This window comes from Otolemur garnettii, unplaced genomic scaffold, assembly GCF_000181295.1.
Source record: "Otolemur garnettii isolate 467f Iridium unplaced genomic scaffold, OtoGar3 scaffold00015, whole genome shotgun sequence".
Lineage (NCBI taxonomy): Eukaryota > Metazoa > Chordata > Mammalia > Primates > Galagidae > Otolemur > Otolemur garnettii.
Window position 1 is genome coordinate 15,934,183 of NW_003852410.1, and position 18,609 is coordinate 15,952,791.

Here is an 18,609-nt window from a genome sequence, read left to right on the forward strand (position 1 = left end):
AACTATCTGAACACTGTGCCTTTTTCTTACCTCTGTACAAATGGGCACCGGTGGAAGGGAGACTGAAACGCAGGGACGGGGATACCCAGGTTGCACAAATTTGGGGGTGGGGGTGAGCAAAGCCACACATTGCCCCAAAGTATCTTATTGCTGGGTTCTTACATTTTAGGTAAGGTTTTAGTTGTTTTGTGATGGATTCTTTTCTCTGTGGACAGGGAGGATATGAATGCAACTTTTAAAGGACTATAATTACTGGAAAGTCTGATCTGAAGAGACAAGCCCAGAAAACCAAAAGAATAAAAAAGAAAGGAAATGGGAGTGAATCAGCTGTTGTTTCTGAGTTTGTTTCCCACCTGTTAACAAAAAATGCCATTCTTAATCCACCTCAGAATTGGATTAACTTTGAAAAAAGTATATGTCTTCTGGGTTTATGAAGTTGAGTCAAGTTGGATCATACAGTGCACTGAAAGACAACGAAGAAAGACACGGATTTTTCTGCTTCTAATTCTTCCATTTGGTTTTTGTGCAACTCTGCAGAAAACAGACTTCACTCAGTTTCCAGCAAGAGAACAGTGTCCTCTGAAGCTGTCCGAGTGTTTCTGTCTCCCTGTGGTCATGTATTTGACGTGTGGGGAAGAATCTATAGTGCTGGTTGTACATAACTTCATGATGGGAACACATTTGTGAAAAAGTTTACTGCTTTTTAATCTAGGGGAAGTATTTCACATTAAAGCAGTGGTGCTCAACCTTCTTAATGCCTCCTAATGCCGCGACCCTTTAATATAGTTCCTCAAGTTGTGGTGACCCCCAACCATAAAATTATTTTTGTTGCTACTTTGTAACTGTAATTTTGCTACTGCTATGAATTGTAATGTAAATATCTGATATGAAGGATGTATTTTCATTGTTACAAAGGGGCCGCGACCCACAGGTTGAGAACCTCTGCACTGAAGTCTTAATTATTCAAGTATTTCTCAGCTTTGATGTTTGAACTGTCAACTTCCTTTAATAACTACTTTTTTCTCCTCAACTTAACAAAAACACACGTTGTGGTTAAGAGCTGTGATTTAACAACTGGTTGACGTCCTGGTTCCACCATTACCAGCTCTGACATATAGTGGACAAGCCAGAAGAACTTGTGGAAGCTTAGTTTTCTCATCTTCAAATGGGGCTAGCAGTTTTCATCCACTAAAGAGGAGACTATATGTAGGGCCTGCCTGGCTCAACCCTGGTGAGCAATAGACAGGCACAGGTGACAGCCCATGTTACATGTCTCTGGAGACCTTTACCAAGTCTGGAGATGAACTGGCTCTCTGGGATCAGGGTTTTGTGCCTAGAGAGTACCAAGGATGATGTGAAATGTACTTACACCCAAGAGATACTTTCTAGCTACTCATTTTGCATGACATATATTTTATCTATTAGACATTTAGTACGTTCAAATTCAGATTTTTTTTTTTAAGACTACACAGGCAAGATTTTTCTTCAAAATTGAATATAAGGCCCAGCCCTTTCAAGCCTTAAGCCAAACTAGATATGAGTAATCCAGCAAGAAGCATCTACATTGAAATGGGATTTCCCAGGTCAGTTTTAACCATAAGACCAAGATCAGAGTTTGTATTTATTTAGCTTTTGAGAAGTGGAAACTTCTTTTCCTCTACCCGCCCCCCTCCCCTTTCTCTCCCTCTCTCTGGGAGTGGCCTGACCTATTGCAGTGGCCAATTTTGAAGTGTTTCAGTACCTGAATGATTCCAAGGAGTGTGAATCTTTAAAATGGTTTTTGGTGTTTGACTGTGAGGTTTTTCCAGCATAAATTACCCCAGGGGGCCTCCTGGTAATGTGTGTTTTCTCTTGATAGACGGAAGTTAGAGACTGTTTCTCTAAAAGTGTAACATCACCGCACAGCACGCCTGCAGATATTAAAATTTCATGATATACCTAATATGTTTTATAGGCTAACTTACTGGTTTTTTCAAGCAAAACATCCAGATACCATGAGAGAAATTTAATCCTGCAGTCTAGGTTCACCTTAAAGCATTTACTTTTTCAAAGGAGAAAAAGAATCTGTTTAAACCAGTCCTGCTAACAGTTGAGCAGGGAATGACAGTTTCATACTCATAAACTGGGGGAGTGGCCACTAATGAAGAATAAATTGAGTGAAAGAAAATGACAACTGTTTACAGATTTTGGCAACATTTAAAGTAGGGCCCCTGCCCCTTATGCACAACAACTGTTTTAACAGCTGCTTTTTTTCTTCTTCTTTTTTCTCCCCTCCTGGAAATCCTTATATCAGGTTTTTGAGTCATGATGCAAGAATCTGGGACTGAGACAAAAAGTAACGGTTCAGCCATCCAGAATGGGTCGAGCAGCAGCAGCCACTTGTTAGAGTGTAGCAGCCTTCGGGAGGGGCGGTCCAACGGAGAGACGCCGGCCGTGGACATCGGGGCAGCCGACCTCGCCCACGTCCAGCAGCAGCAGCAGCAGGTACTGGGTGTTAGTTCCGGGGAGGTGGAAGGTGGTGGTGCGACTTCTACCAGTTAACTTGACCCTTGATCACTGTGGGTCTGTGCTCCTCTGTGTGCCCATCTATCTGCCTGACTGTGAGCAGCGTCTCCTAAGCCACCAGTCCTTTAGTGTCTCTGCTGGTCGGCTTAGGAGACTAATTCTCAGGCCTTGGGTTTTGTAGAGGCCTTGGAAGTCCTCCTAGAGCAGCAGTTCTCAACCTGCGTATTAAAGGGCCACGGCATTAAGAAGGTTGAGAACCACTATCTTAGAGGAAGCAGTTATTAAGCGTAAGATTGAAAGGACCTCTCCCTGCTCTCTCCTGGCCTCCAACGCGGCTGTCTAACCTGTAACTGCTTTGAATAAAATGACTCTGTGGAGAAATGATTCCTGCTGCTTTAATTAACAGGCAAAACAAAACAAAAATGGATAGGCTGAAGCTTTATGAAGAAGGAAACAAAATAAGAAAAAAGGGATAAAAAAGCCAAATAAGAGATAGAAAAGGGGAAAATGTTAGGTGAGTAGGGAGGGTCGAAACAAATAAGGCAGAAGACACCCGTGACACCGGCATCCGCGTGGGAAGCTGCTTCCCAGCCTGTAGGGATTTAGGGGTATCGGGCATTTATGTTAGGTTTCGTGCGTTGATATGGCAGTTGGTATGTGGCTCAGTTTTACTAATGTTTTAAATTATCTCGTATTTGTCCCTCTTCAAAATGGATGTAAGTTTGGAAATACTCATTCCTACTATATTCTTCATGGTCATGGAAATGAGTTACCTATAAATGACTGGTAAGATATTTCCAAATGGTACAATGTGACTCAAGAAATGATGTTTTGTTAGCAAAATGTTGACAGAAATTCACATAAGTAAGTAGTACTTCCTTAAAGCTTGGTTTTGGTTTCCCAGTCTCTCTGGGAGTCAGGGAATAATATTAGTTTTTGTTAATAATAATGGATGGTTTGTGTTCCATTTTTGTCCTTGATTTATTTATTCAATACATAGTTACAGTGCCATTTGGAAGCAGGTAGAAAAAAAGAATGATCTATCTTTGGGCCTTTCAGAAAGACACAGGATGGTGGGGTGGGGGAGAGAGAAGACAAACCTTTCTTTTCTCAGACCTTTTTATTGGAATTTGTATCAGAGGCCCTAAGGAAATACCTTCCTATGTTAGGGATGCAGCTTTTAGGCAGGCTCTGAAGCACGTTTTATTTTTTCCTTGCTAAGAATTTTTAAAAATATAAGGACTCATTAGATTGTTACCTACAAGTTGGTAGGACCAATATGATGCCTGTTGGGGGTAAGATACAACAGAGAGAAACACTAGCTCAGGACTTAATCCAGGGGACATCCTGTGAGTGATCTGATCTCTCTGTCATTGGCAACCCAGACCCATTTGTGCCTGAAGCTCGGGCTCCCTTTAGCTGGAATTTCTCAGTTTGTTGTGTATAAACATTTAAGTTAATGCAGATGGTCACGTTTTAACCAGTGAGGTGTTTAGCAAAGCCCCACATTAGCGTATCTGTGTATTTGCGCTAGCGTATTTTCATGTGGTGTTCTCAACTATTTATGAATATATTTCAAACAAACAGTTAATATTTTTGAGTGCCATCTTCTACGCTCTTACAAGGCACAGGTCAAAACTGACTGTTTCTTTATGGAGCATTTGGGATGGAACTGTTGACTAATGTGGTATGAATCCCAAATAATTAGTACTTAGAGTGCATTAATTAAATAAGTGGGAAATTAACTCCTCCTGGATTTTATTTCAGGAACTGCAAATTATTCAGGATCTCAAAGTAGCAAGCCAGACAAAAAGCAAAACACATACACACACACACACCAATGATAGCAATAATAACTGGCTGCATAGAACAAAGTTATAAAAGTGCAGTTCAACAGCTTCTTCCTTGAAAAGTATCAGTAGCAAAATTAGTTCTCTGTGTCTTTCCTCTTGACCTTGGCTGTGACCACTTTGGAAGATTTATTGTTGTGGGTTACTGACATAAAGGTTAAGAAACTGACTATGATTACACTTGGAAACTCTTTTCTAATATTTTATGACAATTTTATTTCTATTTGTCATTGATATGTTTTGGGAAGAAAGAAAGCAGTTGAGTCTATCATTGCAGCTAAGAGGGCCCCCCCCCCCCCCCGTTGTGGTTAGAAAGCCTTTTGAAGCCTTTTAAAATAAAATATTGACAGCTGTTTGCCTCCCCTAACTATATAAGGCTCTTAACAGGTTGTTAGAAAGGGAAATCTGTAGATGAAATAAGATTGAAAACTTTTCACAGGACTATAGTTATCAGTGTTTTCTTCCAAACTGAAAACTGCAACAATTAAACAGTTTGGAGAAATGTGAGCCTTCCATGATGGACTTTGGTTGTTTTCGTCATTTTTATTCTACAGGTTTGTACTTGAAGTGAGAATACCAGCAGTGAGAAAATCACAGCCATGCTGAATTCATTACTGCAGTAGTCACACAAAACCATGGATAAAATTTCAATAACTGCAGGCCACAGTTGAGTAAACAGTTGCACTGAAATTTAATTCCTGTTGACTTTTCCCCCATTCCTCGCCAGGGGCACATTCTGATTCCATAGTACAAAGACAACAGGGGTTACAGCTTTGATTAATGTAGGACAGTGGAAAAGAATTAGAACTGTAAAATATGTTAGAAGTCCACGGAGCACACAGATCTGGCTTAAAAGGGCTTGGTATAAAAATGAGTTAATTATGGTGTGTGTTTCAGTGAACGCTTCAGGATTTCCCAGTTTGCACCAGCACCATCATCAAGAATAGGGAGAGATTGTACCTAGTGCTGGGATCTAAAATAAATAAATGCAGACCTTTCTATATTTGCTCCATATTACCAAAGATCATTGCAAATATAGCACATGTCCTTTTCAGAATGGCGGGCCCTGACAAAGATTTATGTGTAGTGAGTGAGTTCTATACTGGGTTTGGTTTATAGATGGACTAAATTGGGTCCAAACCGAATTGGTTTAAACAACAACAAAAAAAAGTTGACAACATAGAGAAATGGGGAGAAATCTGGCTTTTCCATTTTCTCTTGAAAAATCAGACTATCTAGTAACCTTGGGTTGATAGCCCCACAAGGGCAACAATTGTTGGGAGATGAATTACTGCTTAAGACAGGGAGCCAGGGGCCCTGTAGCTTGGTCTGGTTCCCACCAAGCAGTGTTGCTCATGCCTGCTGGACAGTGGGGTTGGTGATTGTGGTCTGGGAGAGGAATCATCACTCCGAATCCATCAGCTAAAGAGAGGTGCTACCATTAGCTGGTAGAGCCCTCCACCACACTCACCAACTGTCTTCCTTCCTCAGAACTAAATGTATTCTCTCCATAATGTTTCCACCCTATTTATATCTGGGCTGTGAAACTAGGATAACAATAGTTTTTAAGAGTATAATTTGATAGTGTTTCTGAACTTTTTCTTTTATCCATCCAGTCATTCTTTACCCAATAGCATAACTGCCTTTTATTTCCTATTATGCCTGCCCCATTTCTATGTCTGTAAAAGTTCTGTATTAGATACGCACTGCTCCATTATGAAACTTACCAACAAATACTATTACCAATTACTCAAGTTTTTTTTTTTGAAAGGATTTTAAAATGTCCGGAGCAATTTCATAAACTGTGTGGATTAATGCATTTTAAAAGTCTTGAATTTTAGAAAGCAGAATTTTATTTCCATATTGCTGCAAATGAGAGCTTTCTCAGATAAGCATATTACATAGAGCATAATGTTTAGAAGTTTCTCCATATACAGCATATGCTGTCAGGTCAATTAACAGAATGCATACTAGAAAATGTTTATTCAATAAAAATGAATAGCTGTTAAATAAAACAGCTATTTCTTAACAACATTGCATTTAATGATGGGGTTTTTTTTAATTTTTTTTTTTTTTTGGTACCACCTGGCAGTTTTATTGTCTGCAGATCACTGTAGGGAGAGCTTTGATTGCTGTGGTTTTGAGATGCAGCTATCGTGTTATATGAGGAGGGCAGTGTAGGGGGAGTCTGTAAGAAAGACATTTTAAAAAGATAGACTATATTTGGAATGTGAACATGTATTTTTTAGAGAGCATGGATAAGAATTTAATTCCCATAGCGTCTCTGACATTTTGCTTAAGGTATAGGATCTTGAGGTCCAAAAGGCAGGGTATGTGTTTCAAGTTAACAACGTAAAAGAAGGAATATGAGAGGACTAGTAAGGAGTTGAGAGAGGTGGAAAGGTTAGGGAACTTCTCTTGAAGCACCGTAAAGGGGGATAAAGAGGAACCATCAGGTTCAAGTTTTCCAGTGAGCTACTGATGGAGGTCAAAAAATAGTCGTTTGCAGGACTGGAGAAGCTCCAAGAAACGGGGTGTGCATGGTGAGACTCAGAAAAACAATCTAGTCATGTACTGTCGAAGGGGGTGCAGAAAATGTAGCATTAGCAGAACCTGGGAGGATCACGAACAGATACCCTGGCGTCCACTGGACGCGGGAAATGGAGTTATTAGGACCGCAGTGTAATGTTTTAAAGGGAAGGTGGAGGTTCTTTTTTGTTTTAACATAAATACACACATTCTTTTTCACATTCAAAATGGCAGAATGTTATCCCTTCAACAGTTTTTGTTAGTGGAATTCCTGGCGGGTATTGAGGAGAAGAGGGAGGCTGTCCTCCCAAACATTTCCAGCTTTTTAACCATCTCCCTGAGTAACAATGTCTGCAAGAAATAGCTGTCAATGTTTGGATGGCAGTAAGCTCCTGTGCCTGAAAGGAGCCATCTCTCCACATATTACAGTTCCAGTGGCGTCCTTGACCTTATTTCTCACCTTACAGCAAGTGGGCCAGCTTACATGGTGTGGATCTATAGGTCTAGAGGCCGGGTAGCAGTAACCAGATTAACTGTACCATTTTTTTCTTTGAACAAGGTTGCTTTTGAACTTTGTTAGGAATGCCCTCAAGTGGCCTTTACCATTGTAGCTGCCAGGGACTAACCCTGTTTGAAAGAGAGTCTCTTTTGATGCCAATGACAGGAAAAAGTTGACCAGTACCTCTGTATCTTAGAAGGAGGGCTTGTGGGAAGAGGAAGATAGTCTTAATGTTTCTTGAGTGCCCTCCTGGGGCCAGGTATTGTGTGGTAGGGGCTGGCACCTTCCTTTGCTGGTAGGTAAAAATCCAGCTATACTTTTAGAGGATTTGCTATGCCAAGATACACTTACATTGAAGATCCCGTAGACTTCAAATAATATGGAAATTATCGATGGTCAAAACTGTGTGGTAGGAATCAATGCCACTGAAATGTTCCTGATAACTCGACAAACAAACTGAAACAAAACTGAGACGGGAATTCAGATAACTCTGACAGATAAAGAAAAAGCAGCCACAACAATAACCCCCTGCTTTTTCTCTAATTCCTTTCGTGGCTATTTCTGGAAAAAGCATATTTCACCCGGAATGCTAAACCTAGTTTTCCACTCTGTTTGTTGGTTTAGACCTGCCTTCCATCAAAATATTGTTGTCAAAGATTTATGTAACTTGTGATGTGAGCCTTGTATGAAATTCTTTCAAGTTTGATTACTAAACAGTTGTGTGTCATTAATCTCTCCATTGAAAATTTAAAATGGCACGGGACACAGAAAAGAAAAAAGACCCGAAACATAAGAGCGTGTGGTAACAGAAACCCACACGCCACATTTCATTATGAGTGAAGAGTACCCTCTTGACTTCAAGAGGAAGCGTTGCTACTTTGAGAAGGTAATTTTAAGCCTTGACCTGTGAGCTAATAATAAAAATAATAATAAAAAAAAAATCCTTCCCTATCTCTTGTCTCATCAAAAATCTCTTTTTGAACTTTTGGGAGATATGACTTTAATGGTAACTTGTTGACAGATTAGCCTCAGTGATTGAGAAGAGTTTGTTTTGCAAAACTGGCAGGTCCTATCTGTTTTTTTGAAGGCGAGGAACCTACTTTGCTGTTTCGCAACTGCCTGCGTTTATTGACAACTATAGCGCTGAGCAGGCAGAATTGGAATGTTTGTATAATGTAAACCTATAGCCCGCCTGATGGAGTCTAGTGTACTTTTAGGTAGTTGCATAGATTACTTGATAAAAAGGGTTACAAGGTGACTGCTTTTATGACAAAGAAGAATAGCAATATAAATGCAAGCAGTACGTGGAACCACAAGAAGGAAGTTTATGTAGGGAATTGGACCCCATGTTAGAAAGTTTCTTTTCATCACTTTGTCTTTGAACTCAAATCTATTGTAATTATGAAGTGTTACTTGTAACATTCCAGAGACCCTTTGCTTAATACTGTGTTTGATTTGGTTCATAGAAATACAACCACATTTTTCCCTCTCTCTAACAAGCGAATGTCGTGAAGAGAGTTTCCCATACTGACCTTGTCTCAGCTTTGCTCCAAGTGGGCTTAAAATAAAAGTGCTCTGCTGGAAAACAAGTATAAACTTTGCTTCATTAGCTTTGACGGTCCTGAAGTTCATTTCTTCATTTGTTTACATATTCTTTCAGTTAACTAATACTTATCGAGCTCCTCCCTGTAGAAAAAATGTGGGGGTCAAACTGATGTGTGAGGTGCTGGGAAGGCGTGGGAGGATAACTGAGTTTATTTGGCTAGAGCCTAAAGAGTAACTGGAGTGGCAGTGAGAGGGCAGAGTGGGTTCGGTTTGTGGGAGGCTTGGGTTTCTAAGCCACCAGAGGGTTCTAAGCAGAGAAGAAAGGCCATCCCAGAGGAGGTGGACTTAAGGTGCAGTAGAAGGTGACCTAATCTCGCTCAGAAGGAACGAAGTCCCTGAGCGGTTAGTAGCCATGACCAGGCTGTTGCAGTTGGTCTGGCATTTTACTAATGGGCCACTAGCCCTGGCCTTTTCATAGAGGGTATCCTCTGATTGACCCACCTGGTTCTCTGAACTTCTCTTCCTATATTTCAGTTCCATCGGGATAGGGATCACTTGCGTCATTCCACCTGTCTACCCAGCACACAGCATAGTTCCTGACACAACGCAGTTCTTTGACAGACTATTTGTGAATAACTGAAGTAGGAGTAGAAACATAAGAAGAGATGGCTGCGGGGATGATTGGAAAGCCAGCAGCACCTTTCGAATTATGAGATGGGAAAATATCAAGGAGTGAGAGTTATGAATGGTAATACAGGATGTCCGGTCAAGATGACCAGCAAAGCGGTGCCTCCAGGAAGCACGGCGGAGAACCTCAGCTCTTTTCTTACCAAGTTCTCGGGGGTTATTTGTACGGCATAGAAAGCACAAATTTAACTTGTAATGCAGGATGGGCTAATTTTCTAAAAAGGCTTCACCAAAAAGACATTCCCTCACGTTGCTAAAATTCACTGTTTTGATTATATACATTTTTTTTTGGATTGAAAGCATCAAGCTTTTGCCCATTAGTTTGCCAGTTGCTGATGAGTATGTCTTCCAAAAGTCACATGGGAAGTGCTGATAAACTGCTTGTGTTCCTATTGACCGTGGAATGGGCTTATCTCTTTTTAGAGAACAAAACTTAGAAGTTCGATCTTTGATAAAGTTTTTGTTTCATATTGACACAAGCTTCTTAGAATGAATTTGTTTTTCAGGTGGTGAGAGGGGTACATGTTATGTTTCTTTTGTTGGAAAGATACATTGTGTAATTATTAAACAGCTGGCGCTATTGGAAGACTCTTGTAGGGAGGGAGGTATAGATTAAACTGCTCAGGAATGTAAAGGCCAGGTCTTGTTTGTGGGTTTCAACTGAGCCTTGCACCAGGAGGGAAGGCTGGAAGCAGGCCCTGTTCTTTAATCTAAGTGCCCATCTTCCAGTATCTTCTGCATATACCAACGATGCAAATATCAGGGTTGGTAACCCTGAGTTCCTCTCAAATTAACTGTATTATCCCTGTTGTTAGACTGCTCTTTTTTGACCGTCCCCCCAGTAAAATAAACTTTCTAATGTAGGCTCACCTCCAGCAGAGTTCCTCAAAGTAGATCATTCGTTACATAGTTTATCATCCTCACAACCACAAGTGAGTTGTCAGCATCAGGGTCACCCACTGGAGGAGGTAAAGCAACGGCTGATCTGAGATTCATGTTTTTATCACATTACCTTGTCGCGTCTCCAACTCCTGTCTCTCCACACTGAAGGGAAGGTGACAGGATGTCTTCTTAGTCATTCAAATCCAATAACTTTTAATCTGAAGGTTAAGTAGTGAGATATAAACTAAGAGATGATAATATCAATTTTATGTTCACTGAAGGGCACAATATACCTCTTTCTAGTAGAGGGAAAATTGTGCGTAAAATGTCTTTTGCTTTTCAGCAGCAGAGTCGTGCCTCTCAGAGGCAAAGGAAGAAAGATTTTGGGAAAAAAATTAATAAAATAAGATGTAGTATCCTAAAGCAGGGCAAAAGTGACTTTTTATTATTATAATTATTAAGTGATTAATTTTCCAAGGCTGGTGGTACAACGTAGTTCCTTTTTCATAGCCTCTTGTATTGACTTCTGCTAGCTCCCAACAAACTCAGCAACCTTCTCCAAGGTTAAAGACGGGGAGAGAATGACACAGTACTCATTCTTTCCTGACTATTTTTGGTCCTAATGTGTGTGATAAATAATACTGTACTAATAATGCCTACTTCCCTCATTTCCATCTCACCTCAATGGGAATTCAACATCCAGAAGTATCATGTGAAAATGCCTTTCCAATGTGCGTTTTTATTACGACGGTCTGATTATCTCATTAGATTTATATTTGTCACATAAACACAAAGTTTTGTGTTATGTATTGTATTTCCTGTATATGTGCATATAGACTTACTGTGTCATTAATATGTTTTTAAGATGGGAAAAACATCGTGCATAAGCTGAGTATATGATATTCGCAGTGTAATTATCAAGATTATGTTGTGCAGCGTAGCGATCCACGATTATAATTGTCAAGATTGCATTCTGGAAGTAATTTTAAACTTGTCTCAGCTATTCTGCATTCTGGAAATAATTTTAAGCTTGTGTCAACTCTCTTTAGTACCTTCATTAAATAGGTTCTAGGTAAAAGGCACCATGTTTAAGCCTGCAGACTAGCAAACTATGGCCCTGGAGCCAAATCCAGACTGCTACCCAGTTCTGTAAATAAAAGTTGTGTTGAAAACTTGCTTACTGCTGTGTACAGCAGTTTTCATACTCACTTGCTTACTATTGTTTATAGCAGTTTTCATGCTACAGCAGCCAAGGTGAGTGGTTGCAACAGAGATCGCCTGGCCCATAAAGCCTAAAATACTTATTACCTGGCTCGGAAAGTTTGTCAACTCCTGGGTTAATGATTGACAGATGTGGCAGGACTTGCTTTCTGGAAACTTCAATCACTTTAGAGTGACAAAACGGAAGGTGTCTCTTCTAACCTATCCCTGAAAAAAATATATTGAGGCATATATATGTATATATCTAATATTCTACTTGAAGACTGTGTTCTGCAGTTTCTATGGAGAAATGGTTTACAAGTGTTGTGCCACCAGGGTTTCTTGGTATCGTCTACCTCACAACATCTTATAAATTAAAAGTTTTGGCATCATTGGTGTTCAAAATAATCACCAGCCAACTTCCAAAGGAAATGGACTTACTGAGTGAGTCATTCAAGGAGTGGATGTCCTTGGCCCTGGCTCCCTCACCAAAGAAAATTAACATCAAAACCTAACGTCTCTTAGGTTTGTAGTCCCGTGGGTGTCTAGAAGGTAATACAAAGAAGTACTGTCTTGAATATCTCTCTGCGTTCAAAGAATTCATGATTTTGAATTAATTGAGGTGCAGTAAGACATAAACAGATGCATTAAACATCCGCATGAATTTTAAAGCAGATTGGCGATAAACTATCACAGAGATGCATATGACTATAATCAATAGATGAGTGATTTAGGCAATAAATCTTCAGTTGCCCAGAGAGGAAGAACTGGTGTCTGTGGTGGTGGGATTTTAGAAGTCCTTACTGAAACGCGGAAACAGTAACTCAGTATGTGCACGTGTGCAATTGATTTTAACCCTTTCCTGCAGGAGGTAGGGAACTGGAGGTAGACAGTGAACTCAAGGGAATCGCCTTGGGACTTAGCTTTTAAATGCCCTAAAGCTATGTCTTTGACATTTTTCTATTTCTAATTTTGAGATAAGCAAGGCTGGATTAGTACCACGGAGGGTGCAGTGGCATATGGTAAGTAGAGGTCTTTTATTATTGCTGGACCCTCGCATCTGAACTTACTGGTCTCCAGGAAATGGTCCTGGCCTATCTATTTACACAGGCCGCTGCCCCAGTTGATTATATGATTTCCAGAGATTAGATGTAGGCTGACAAGTCTAGTAATTTGGTTAGTGGTATCCTTATTTCACATACTTTTATATTGAATTTTAGCTAATTTACCTCTATTCATCATATAGCTAGAATAATTGAAACCATAATACCTAATTTTAAAATAGTTGTCAACTTTGAACACATTTGCTTGATTCAATTATTTATGAACTAATAGTATTTCCGAAGAGGAGATGGGATTGGCCTTTTTTTTTCTTCCCAGCCTTTTTTATTTCCTTTCCTCTTTATTTGATTCTGTCTCAAAACTCGTAATCATTTGCTTTTTGTTTTTAGAGACAGGGTCTTGCTCTAAAGGGTACTGTGGGATCATAGCTCACTGCAGCCTCAAACTCCTGGGCTCAAGTGATCCTCCTGCCTCAGCTCCTCAAAAAGTGGAATATAGGCGACTTATTTTTCTTTTTGTAGGGACAGGGTCTCACTGTGTTACCCACGTGGTCCTGATATGCCCTAGAGCAGTCCTCCCTCCTCAGCCTCAAAAGTACTAGGATTGACTTATTATATTTTATAATTTGATAATCAGATGACTTGTTACATTTTATAATTTGTGAAAATCTATTTAGTCTTCTATAGGTAGGTAGGTTTTTCTGGGATAGGCCATATCTTTAACACCATGCAGGCCTATCTATGGTCCTTTCTTTGTGAATGTGATGAAACCCAAATCACTTTTGCTCTGAAAAGTATGTTTCTGTGTATTTTTGTGATTACAGTTTCATCTATATTTTGCCCCACCCCCGCTCCCCCCAAAACCTTGCACACTCCATTTTGTATGTTAATGAGATTTATGAACTGGTTTAGCAGTGTTTGGTTTTGACAAATGTTCCCAGGCCTTTTTATGAATTATTGACAGTTAAGTGTATGAGTGACCTACATTTAATTTGGAAAGTTAGTTTTCTTTTGCCAGGCGTGGGGCTCTATAATGTTAGCACTTTTTTTTTTTTTTTTTTTTTTGAGACAGAGCCTCAAGCTGTCCCTCTGGGTAGAGTGCTGTGACATCATAGCTCACAGCAACCTCCAACTCCTGGGCTCAAGCGAGTTTCCTGCCTCTGCCACCCCAGTAGTTGGGACCACAGGCGCCCATCACAACACCTGGCTATTTTTTGGTTGCAGCCATCATTGTTGTTTGGCAGGTCGGGGCTGGATTTGAACCTGCCATGTTAGGTGTATGTGGCTGGCACCTTAGCCACTTGAGCCACAGGTGCCGAGCCTAATGTTAGTACTTTAGGAGACTGAGGTGGCTGGATTGCTTGAGCTCAGGAGTTTGAGACCAGCCTGAGCAAGAGTGAGACTCCATCTCTACTTAAAAAAAAAAAAAAATTAGAAAAACTGAAGCAAGAAGATTGCTTGAGCCAAAGTAAGACTTTGTCTCAAAAAATAAAAATAAATACACAAAAAAGAGAAAGTTTTATCTTTTGGAGCTAAATGCTTACCAACATGTCCCTGGAATTATTTCTCAGATATTTTCAATGTAGCACTGAAAAGGCCAACTCTGAAAAATAAGGTCGTGTAAAGCAACCTGTACTAAGAGCCATTTTGTGTCTATTCAAATGTAAACACAAGATTGACACAGTCTTGAACTCTCCCAACTACAGAGCCCTATAAACAAGTTGGAAGGTCTTTGACTAAATCAGCAAAGATTATAATAAGTGATACACATACCACGGGCACCCTCTCATGCGGCTCATGGGAGTGTAAGTTTGTACAGCCTATACTGGGGGCAGTTTGGCATTGAATATTAAGAGAGTTAAAGTAGTCACACCCTTTGGTTCAGGGATATAGTTTGAGAGGGTTGTGATTCTCAAACTATTTAGTGCATGGAAATCATCCAGAAGGCTTCTTAAAACACAGATTGCTGGCCACCCCTAGAATGTTTTATTTTGTAGGTTTGGGTGGGGCCCCCAAATTTGTATTTCTGATATTTCTGATTTGTCTCTGCCGCAGGTTGGAGTACCACCCTTCAATAACCACTGGCAGAAAGTTTAAAATCAGAGACCACACAGACACTATGTTTGGCCTGAGTGGCTGCTTTGCCACTTACTAGTTGGGTGACTGTGCAAGTCAGTTTCTTTGTGCCTCAGTTTCTACAGAAATCATATGGGGACAATATTAGTATTTGCTGTTCTGAATAAAATGTAATATGCCTGGAAGGTACTACAGTACATAGTAAATGGTCTATGAACATTAGCTTTTGCAATTATTCTTACCATCATTATCATTACCTCATTAGTAACTTAACCCACAGATAATGTGAGGCATACAGAAAGATCACACCTGAAGATGTTTATTGTTGGTGTTTGTGATATGAAAAATTAAATGCAGTCTAAATCTCTGCTATTAAAAGGGTTAAAAAAATTTTTTTTGAGACAGAGTCATACGTTGTCATTCTCCATAGTGCTATGGCACCATAACTCAAAGCACCCTCAAACTCTTAAGTTCAAACCACCCTGTACCCTTAGCCTCCTGAATAGCTGGACTACAGGTGTCTGCCATGACACCAGATATTTTTTTTTAGAGATGGAGTCTCACTCCTGGCTCAGGCCGGTCTTGAACTCATGAGCTCAAGCAAGCCACCTGCTTTGGCCTCCCAGAGTGCTGGATTTACAGGTGTGAGACATTGCACCTTCAAGGGCCCTTGAAGGGTTAAATTAATAGATATAGTTTCATTAATAGGTACTAATTAAGAATCACACTTTTATTAGAATACTTAGTAATATTAAAAAATTATCTTAATTTGGTGACTGGTGGGAGAAAAAGACTCTGAAAACACCTGCTACACGATGTTACCAGTGATTTGGTGAGAGGGATCTGACAGTGAGATTGTAGTTTATTTATATACTTTACACTTTTCTGTATATCCCCAGATTTCTACAATAATATGTATTGCCTTTATAATAACAGAGTCATTTTTAATTTAATTCATATTTACACTGTTGGAAAACTTTTTTTTTTTTCTTGAGACAGAATCTCAAGATGTTACCCTGGGTAGAGTGCCCTGGCGTCATATAGCTCACAGCAACCTCCAGTTCTTGGGTTTAAGAGATATCCTCCTGCCTCAGTTTTTCTATTTTTAGTAGAGACGGGGGTCTCGCTCTTTGCTCAGGCTGGTTCAAACTCATGAGTTCAAGCGATCCACCCTCCTTGGCCTCCCGGAGTTCTGCGATTACAGGCCACTGTGCATATACATGGATATAAATGGCAGAGAATACCTGCAACTTGAGCAAGACTTACACACCCATACACTTATATACACAGGTATTTTAAAGATTTTTGCATAGGAATCAAAGAAAAAATTTGTACAGTTATAAGATTTTCTTCTATAATGTCTGTAAGTTTACATCCAACACACATCTGTTCCTTAAAGGTGTTCTCTCTCTGCAAAGTTAAATGACTTTAAGGTGCTTTCACCATCAAATTTGACAGCCACTCATCATCATTATCCAACATTGTCAATTTGTAACAAAATCAATTTCTCTGACAATAAAAAAGAGTAAAAAAACAAATTTTGAGAGAGAGTCTTACTTTGTTGCCCAGGCTAGAGTGCCATGGTGTCAACTTAGCTCGCAACAACCTCAAACTCCTGGGTTTAAGCAATCCTCCTGCCTCAGCCCCTGGAGTAGCTGGGACTACAGGTGCCCGCCAGGATGCTTGGCTAATTTTTTTCTATTTTTAGTAGAGATAGGGGTCTTGTTCTTGCTTAGGCTGGTCCAGATCTCAAGGGCTCCTCCCACCTCTGCCTCCCAGAGTGCCAGGATTACTGGTGTTAACCATTGCACCTGGCTGAGAGTAAAAAATTGCAAAAACACTTATTTTCTTTAAATGTTTTTCACTGCTTCCTCATTCTAAGTTCTTTCCCCATCTGTGTAGACTTAAAATTGTGTCTTCTATTCACAGTCCTGTGCAGATATACTTAATTGCTTACCTCAGAGCATTTTGGTTTTGCTGGAGACTAATTTCAGTGCCTTGGGGATCTGGTAAAGGCAGGGGGAATAGTTTGTTGGAGACATTTTGGCATCTTACTGGTGAGAGTTGAAAATCCACCTCCAGCACTTCCTGGATGAGTGAAGGTTGTACAAGTTATGACATCTCTCTCTGCCTCACTTCTCTCATCTGTAAAATGGGGCAATAGAGACAAATTTCAGAGAGGGCCGAAGTGATGAATATGCTAAATAATATATTGGCTTTAAAATGTGCTCATTACACAATTATCATCCTTGCTCAACATCTTTTGAGGACAGGGAAAAGCCATGGGTGAGGTCTTAGGGGCCCACAGGTGGAGGCCAGGAAGGAACTAAATTGTTTCTTAGGGCTCTTCTGTTCTTTAGACCATCTCAGCTACTTTATATTTAAATCTAATCTCGCCAGGACACAGTAGACCTTCTTGTAGGAGATCTCCAAAGAGATCCTTCCTTCCTAAATAGAAGAATTCTTATGTCTTCCTGTATAGAGATGATGTATTGAAATGATCACGAAATTCTATTTGACAATTGAACTCTTTGGTTAGAAACCGACCTCTATGTGAAGACTACAGGGAACCGGTTCTTGTAGCAATTAGTGCCCCAATTTACTGTTTTAGAAAAGAAAACACATATCCTAATCAATACAGAATTTCTCCTCCATACCTACTAGCAAAAGGACTGAAGGGGCCCCACACACAAATGTTTTAAATTTAGAGGCAGAGTTAAGGACACAGTTTGCCTCCAGAATCTGAATTGAATCAGGGTTTTATTTCAGATAAAATCTTTGGGGCTCATAACTTAAAAAACACAACTTTTACTGGCATTACGCAATTTGCCACGGGTCATTTAGCAAAATGTTTGTATATGTAAGCCCAGGTTCTTCTTTTTAAAAAAAGGAAGGGTGGAGGGCGGGGATTGGATTTTGCTAAAATCCAGGTGGCGTTTCAGTTTATATTTAATTTTAATTGGAAATCAAATACCAGCAAGGGAGGGGGGAATCGACCGTGTTTTCTTTTCTAAGAGTATCCTTTGGGGAGAGGAAGGACGCTGCCAGCCAAATTTTAAGAAGCAGCTTTTTTATTGGCATGTCTTATTTCTTTCTGGCTAAATTCTTGTGCCTGCATTTTTTTTTTTAACATCTAGGATTTACACGTGGCAATGGCTTTTATTAAGTCTCCGTGCCCCTTGCTGCCCCCCTCAGTATTTTCCATGGGATTAATATTTAGAAGCAAAGGTGCCCAATAATTAGCATGCTACACATAATTGATAGTTTCACTAGGCTGTTGTCTAGTGAGTCTGCTTTTTAGGTTCTGGTTTGAAATAATATTTGGTTTTTGTGGCCCATGTTGATCTCTCGAAGGCTGGGGAAGTTTCTGAAGAATTAAAACGGGGGAATAGTTTGGTTTTTTAAAAAGCCGGAATTTGAGAAGTTCCTCCAATTTGTGAGTATAACTAGCTGTAGGTGCATCTTGTAAAACTCCTATAAAATATTGGCAGAGAGACCATGGCACAATTAGGGAATGGTTGCTGAGTATGCTGGCAGAGGTGGCGAGATAGTCACGTAACTCCACCATTGTGCACAAAATACGCCAGAGTTGAGTGAGATCCTCAGCATTGGCTCCAGGTGAGGCTTGGGCGCAATTCAGATATTTTCGATTGGAAATTGCATACCAGGCTCGGCGCCTATAGCTCAACCGGCTAAGGCACCAGCCACGTACACCTAAGGTGGCAGGTTCGAATCCCTAGCCCGGACCCGCCAAACAACAATGACGGCTGCAACC

The 18,609-nt window shown here is 40.1% G+C and overlaps 1 protein-coding gene across 7 annotated transcripts in view; it reads left to right on the forward strand.

Moving 5' to 3' along the window:
- FOXP1 (forkhead box P1) overlaps positions 1-18,609 on the forward strand; it is a 610,533-nt gene that overhangs the window by 369,781 nt on the left and 222,143 nt on the right. For all 7 annotated transcript variants that reach the window (XM_023510637.1, XM_012802528.2, XM_012802529.2 and 4 more), the window contains one exon: positions 2,294-2,484. In XM_023510637.1, coding sequence (XP_023366405.1) covers positions 2,305-2,484 — 180 coding nt within the window. In that variant the 5' untranslated portion in view covers positions 2,294-2,304. The remainder of the gene's footprint in view (positions 1-2,293; positions 2,485-18,609) is intronic.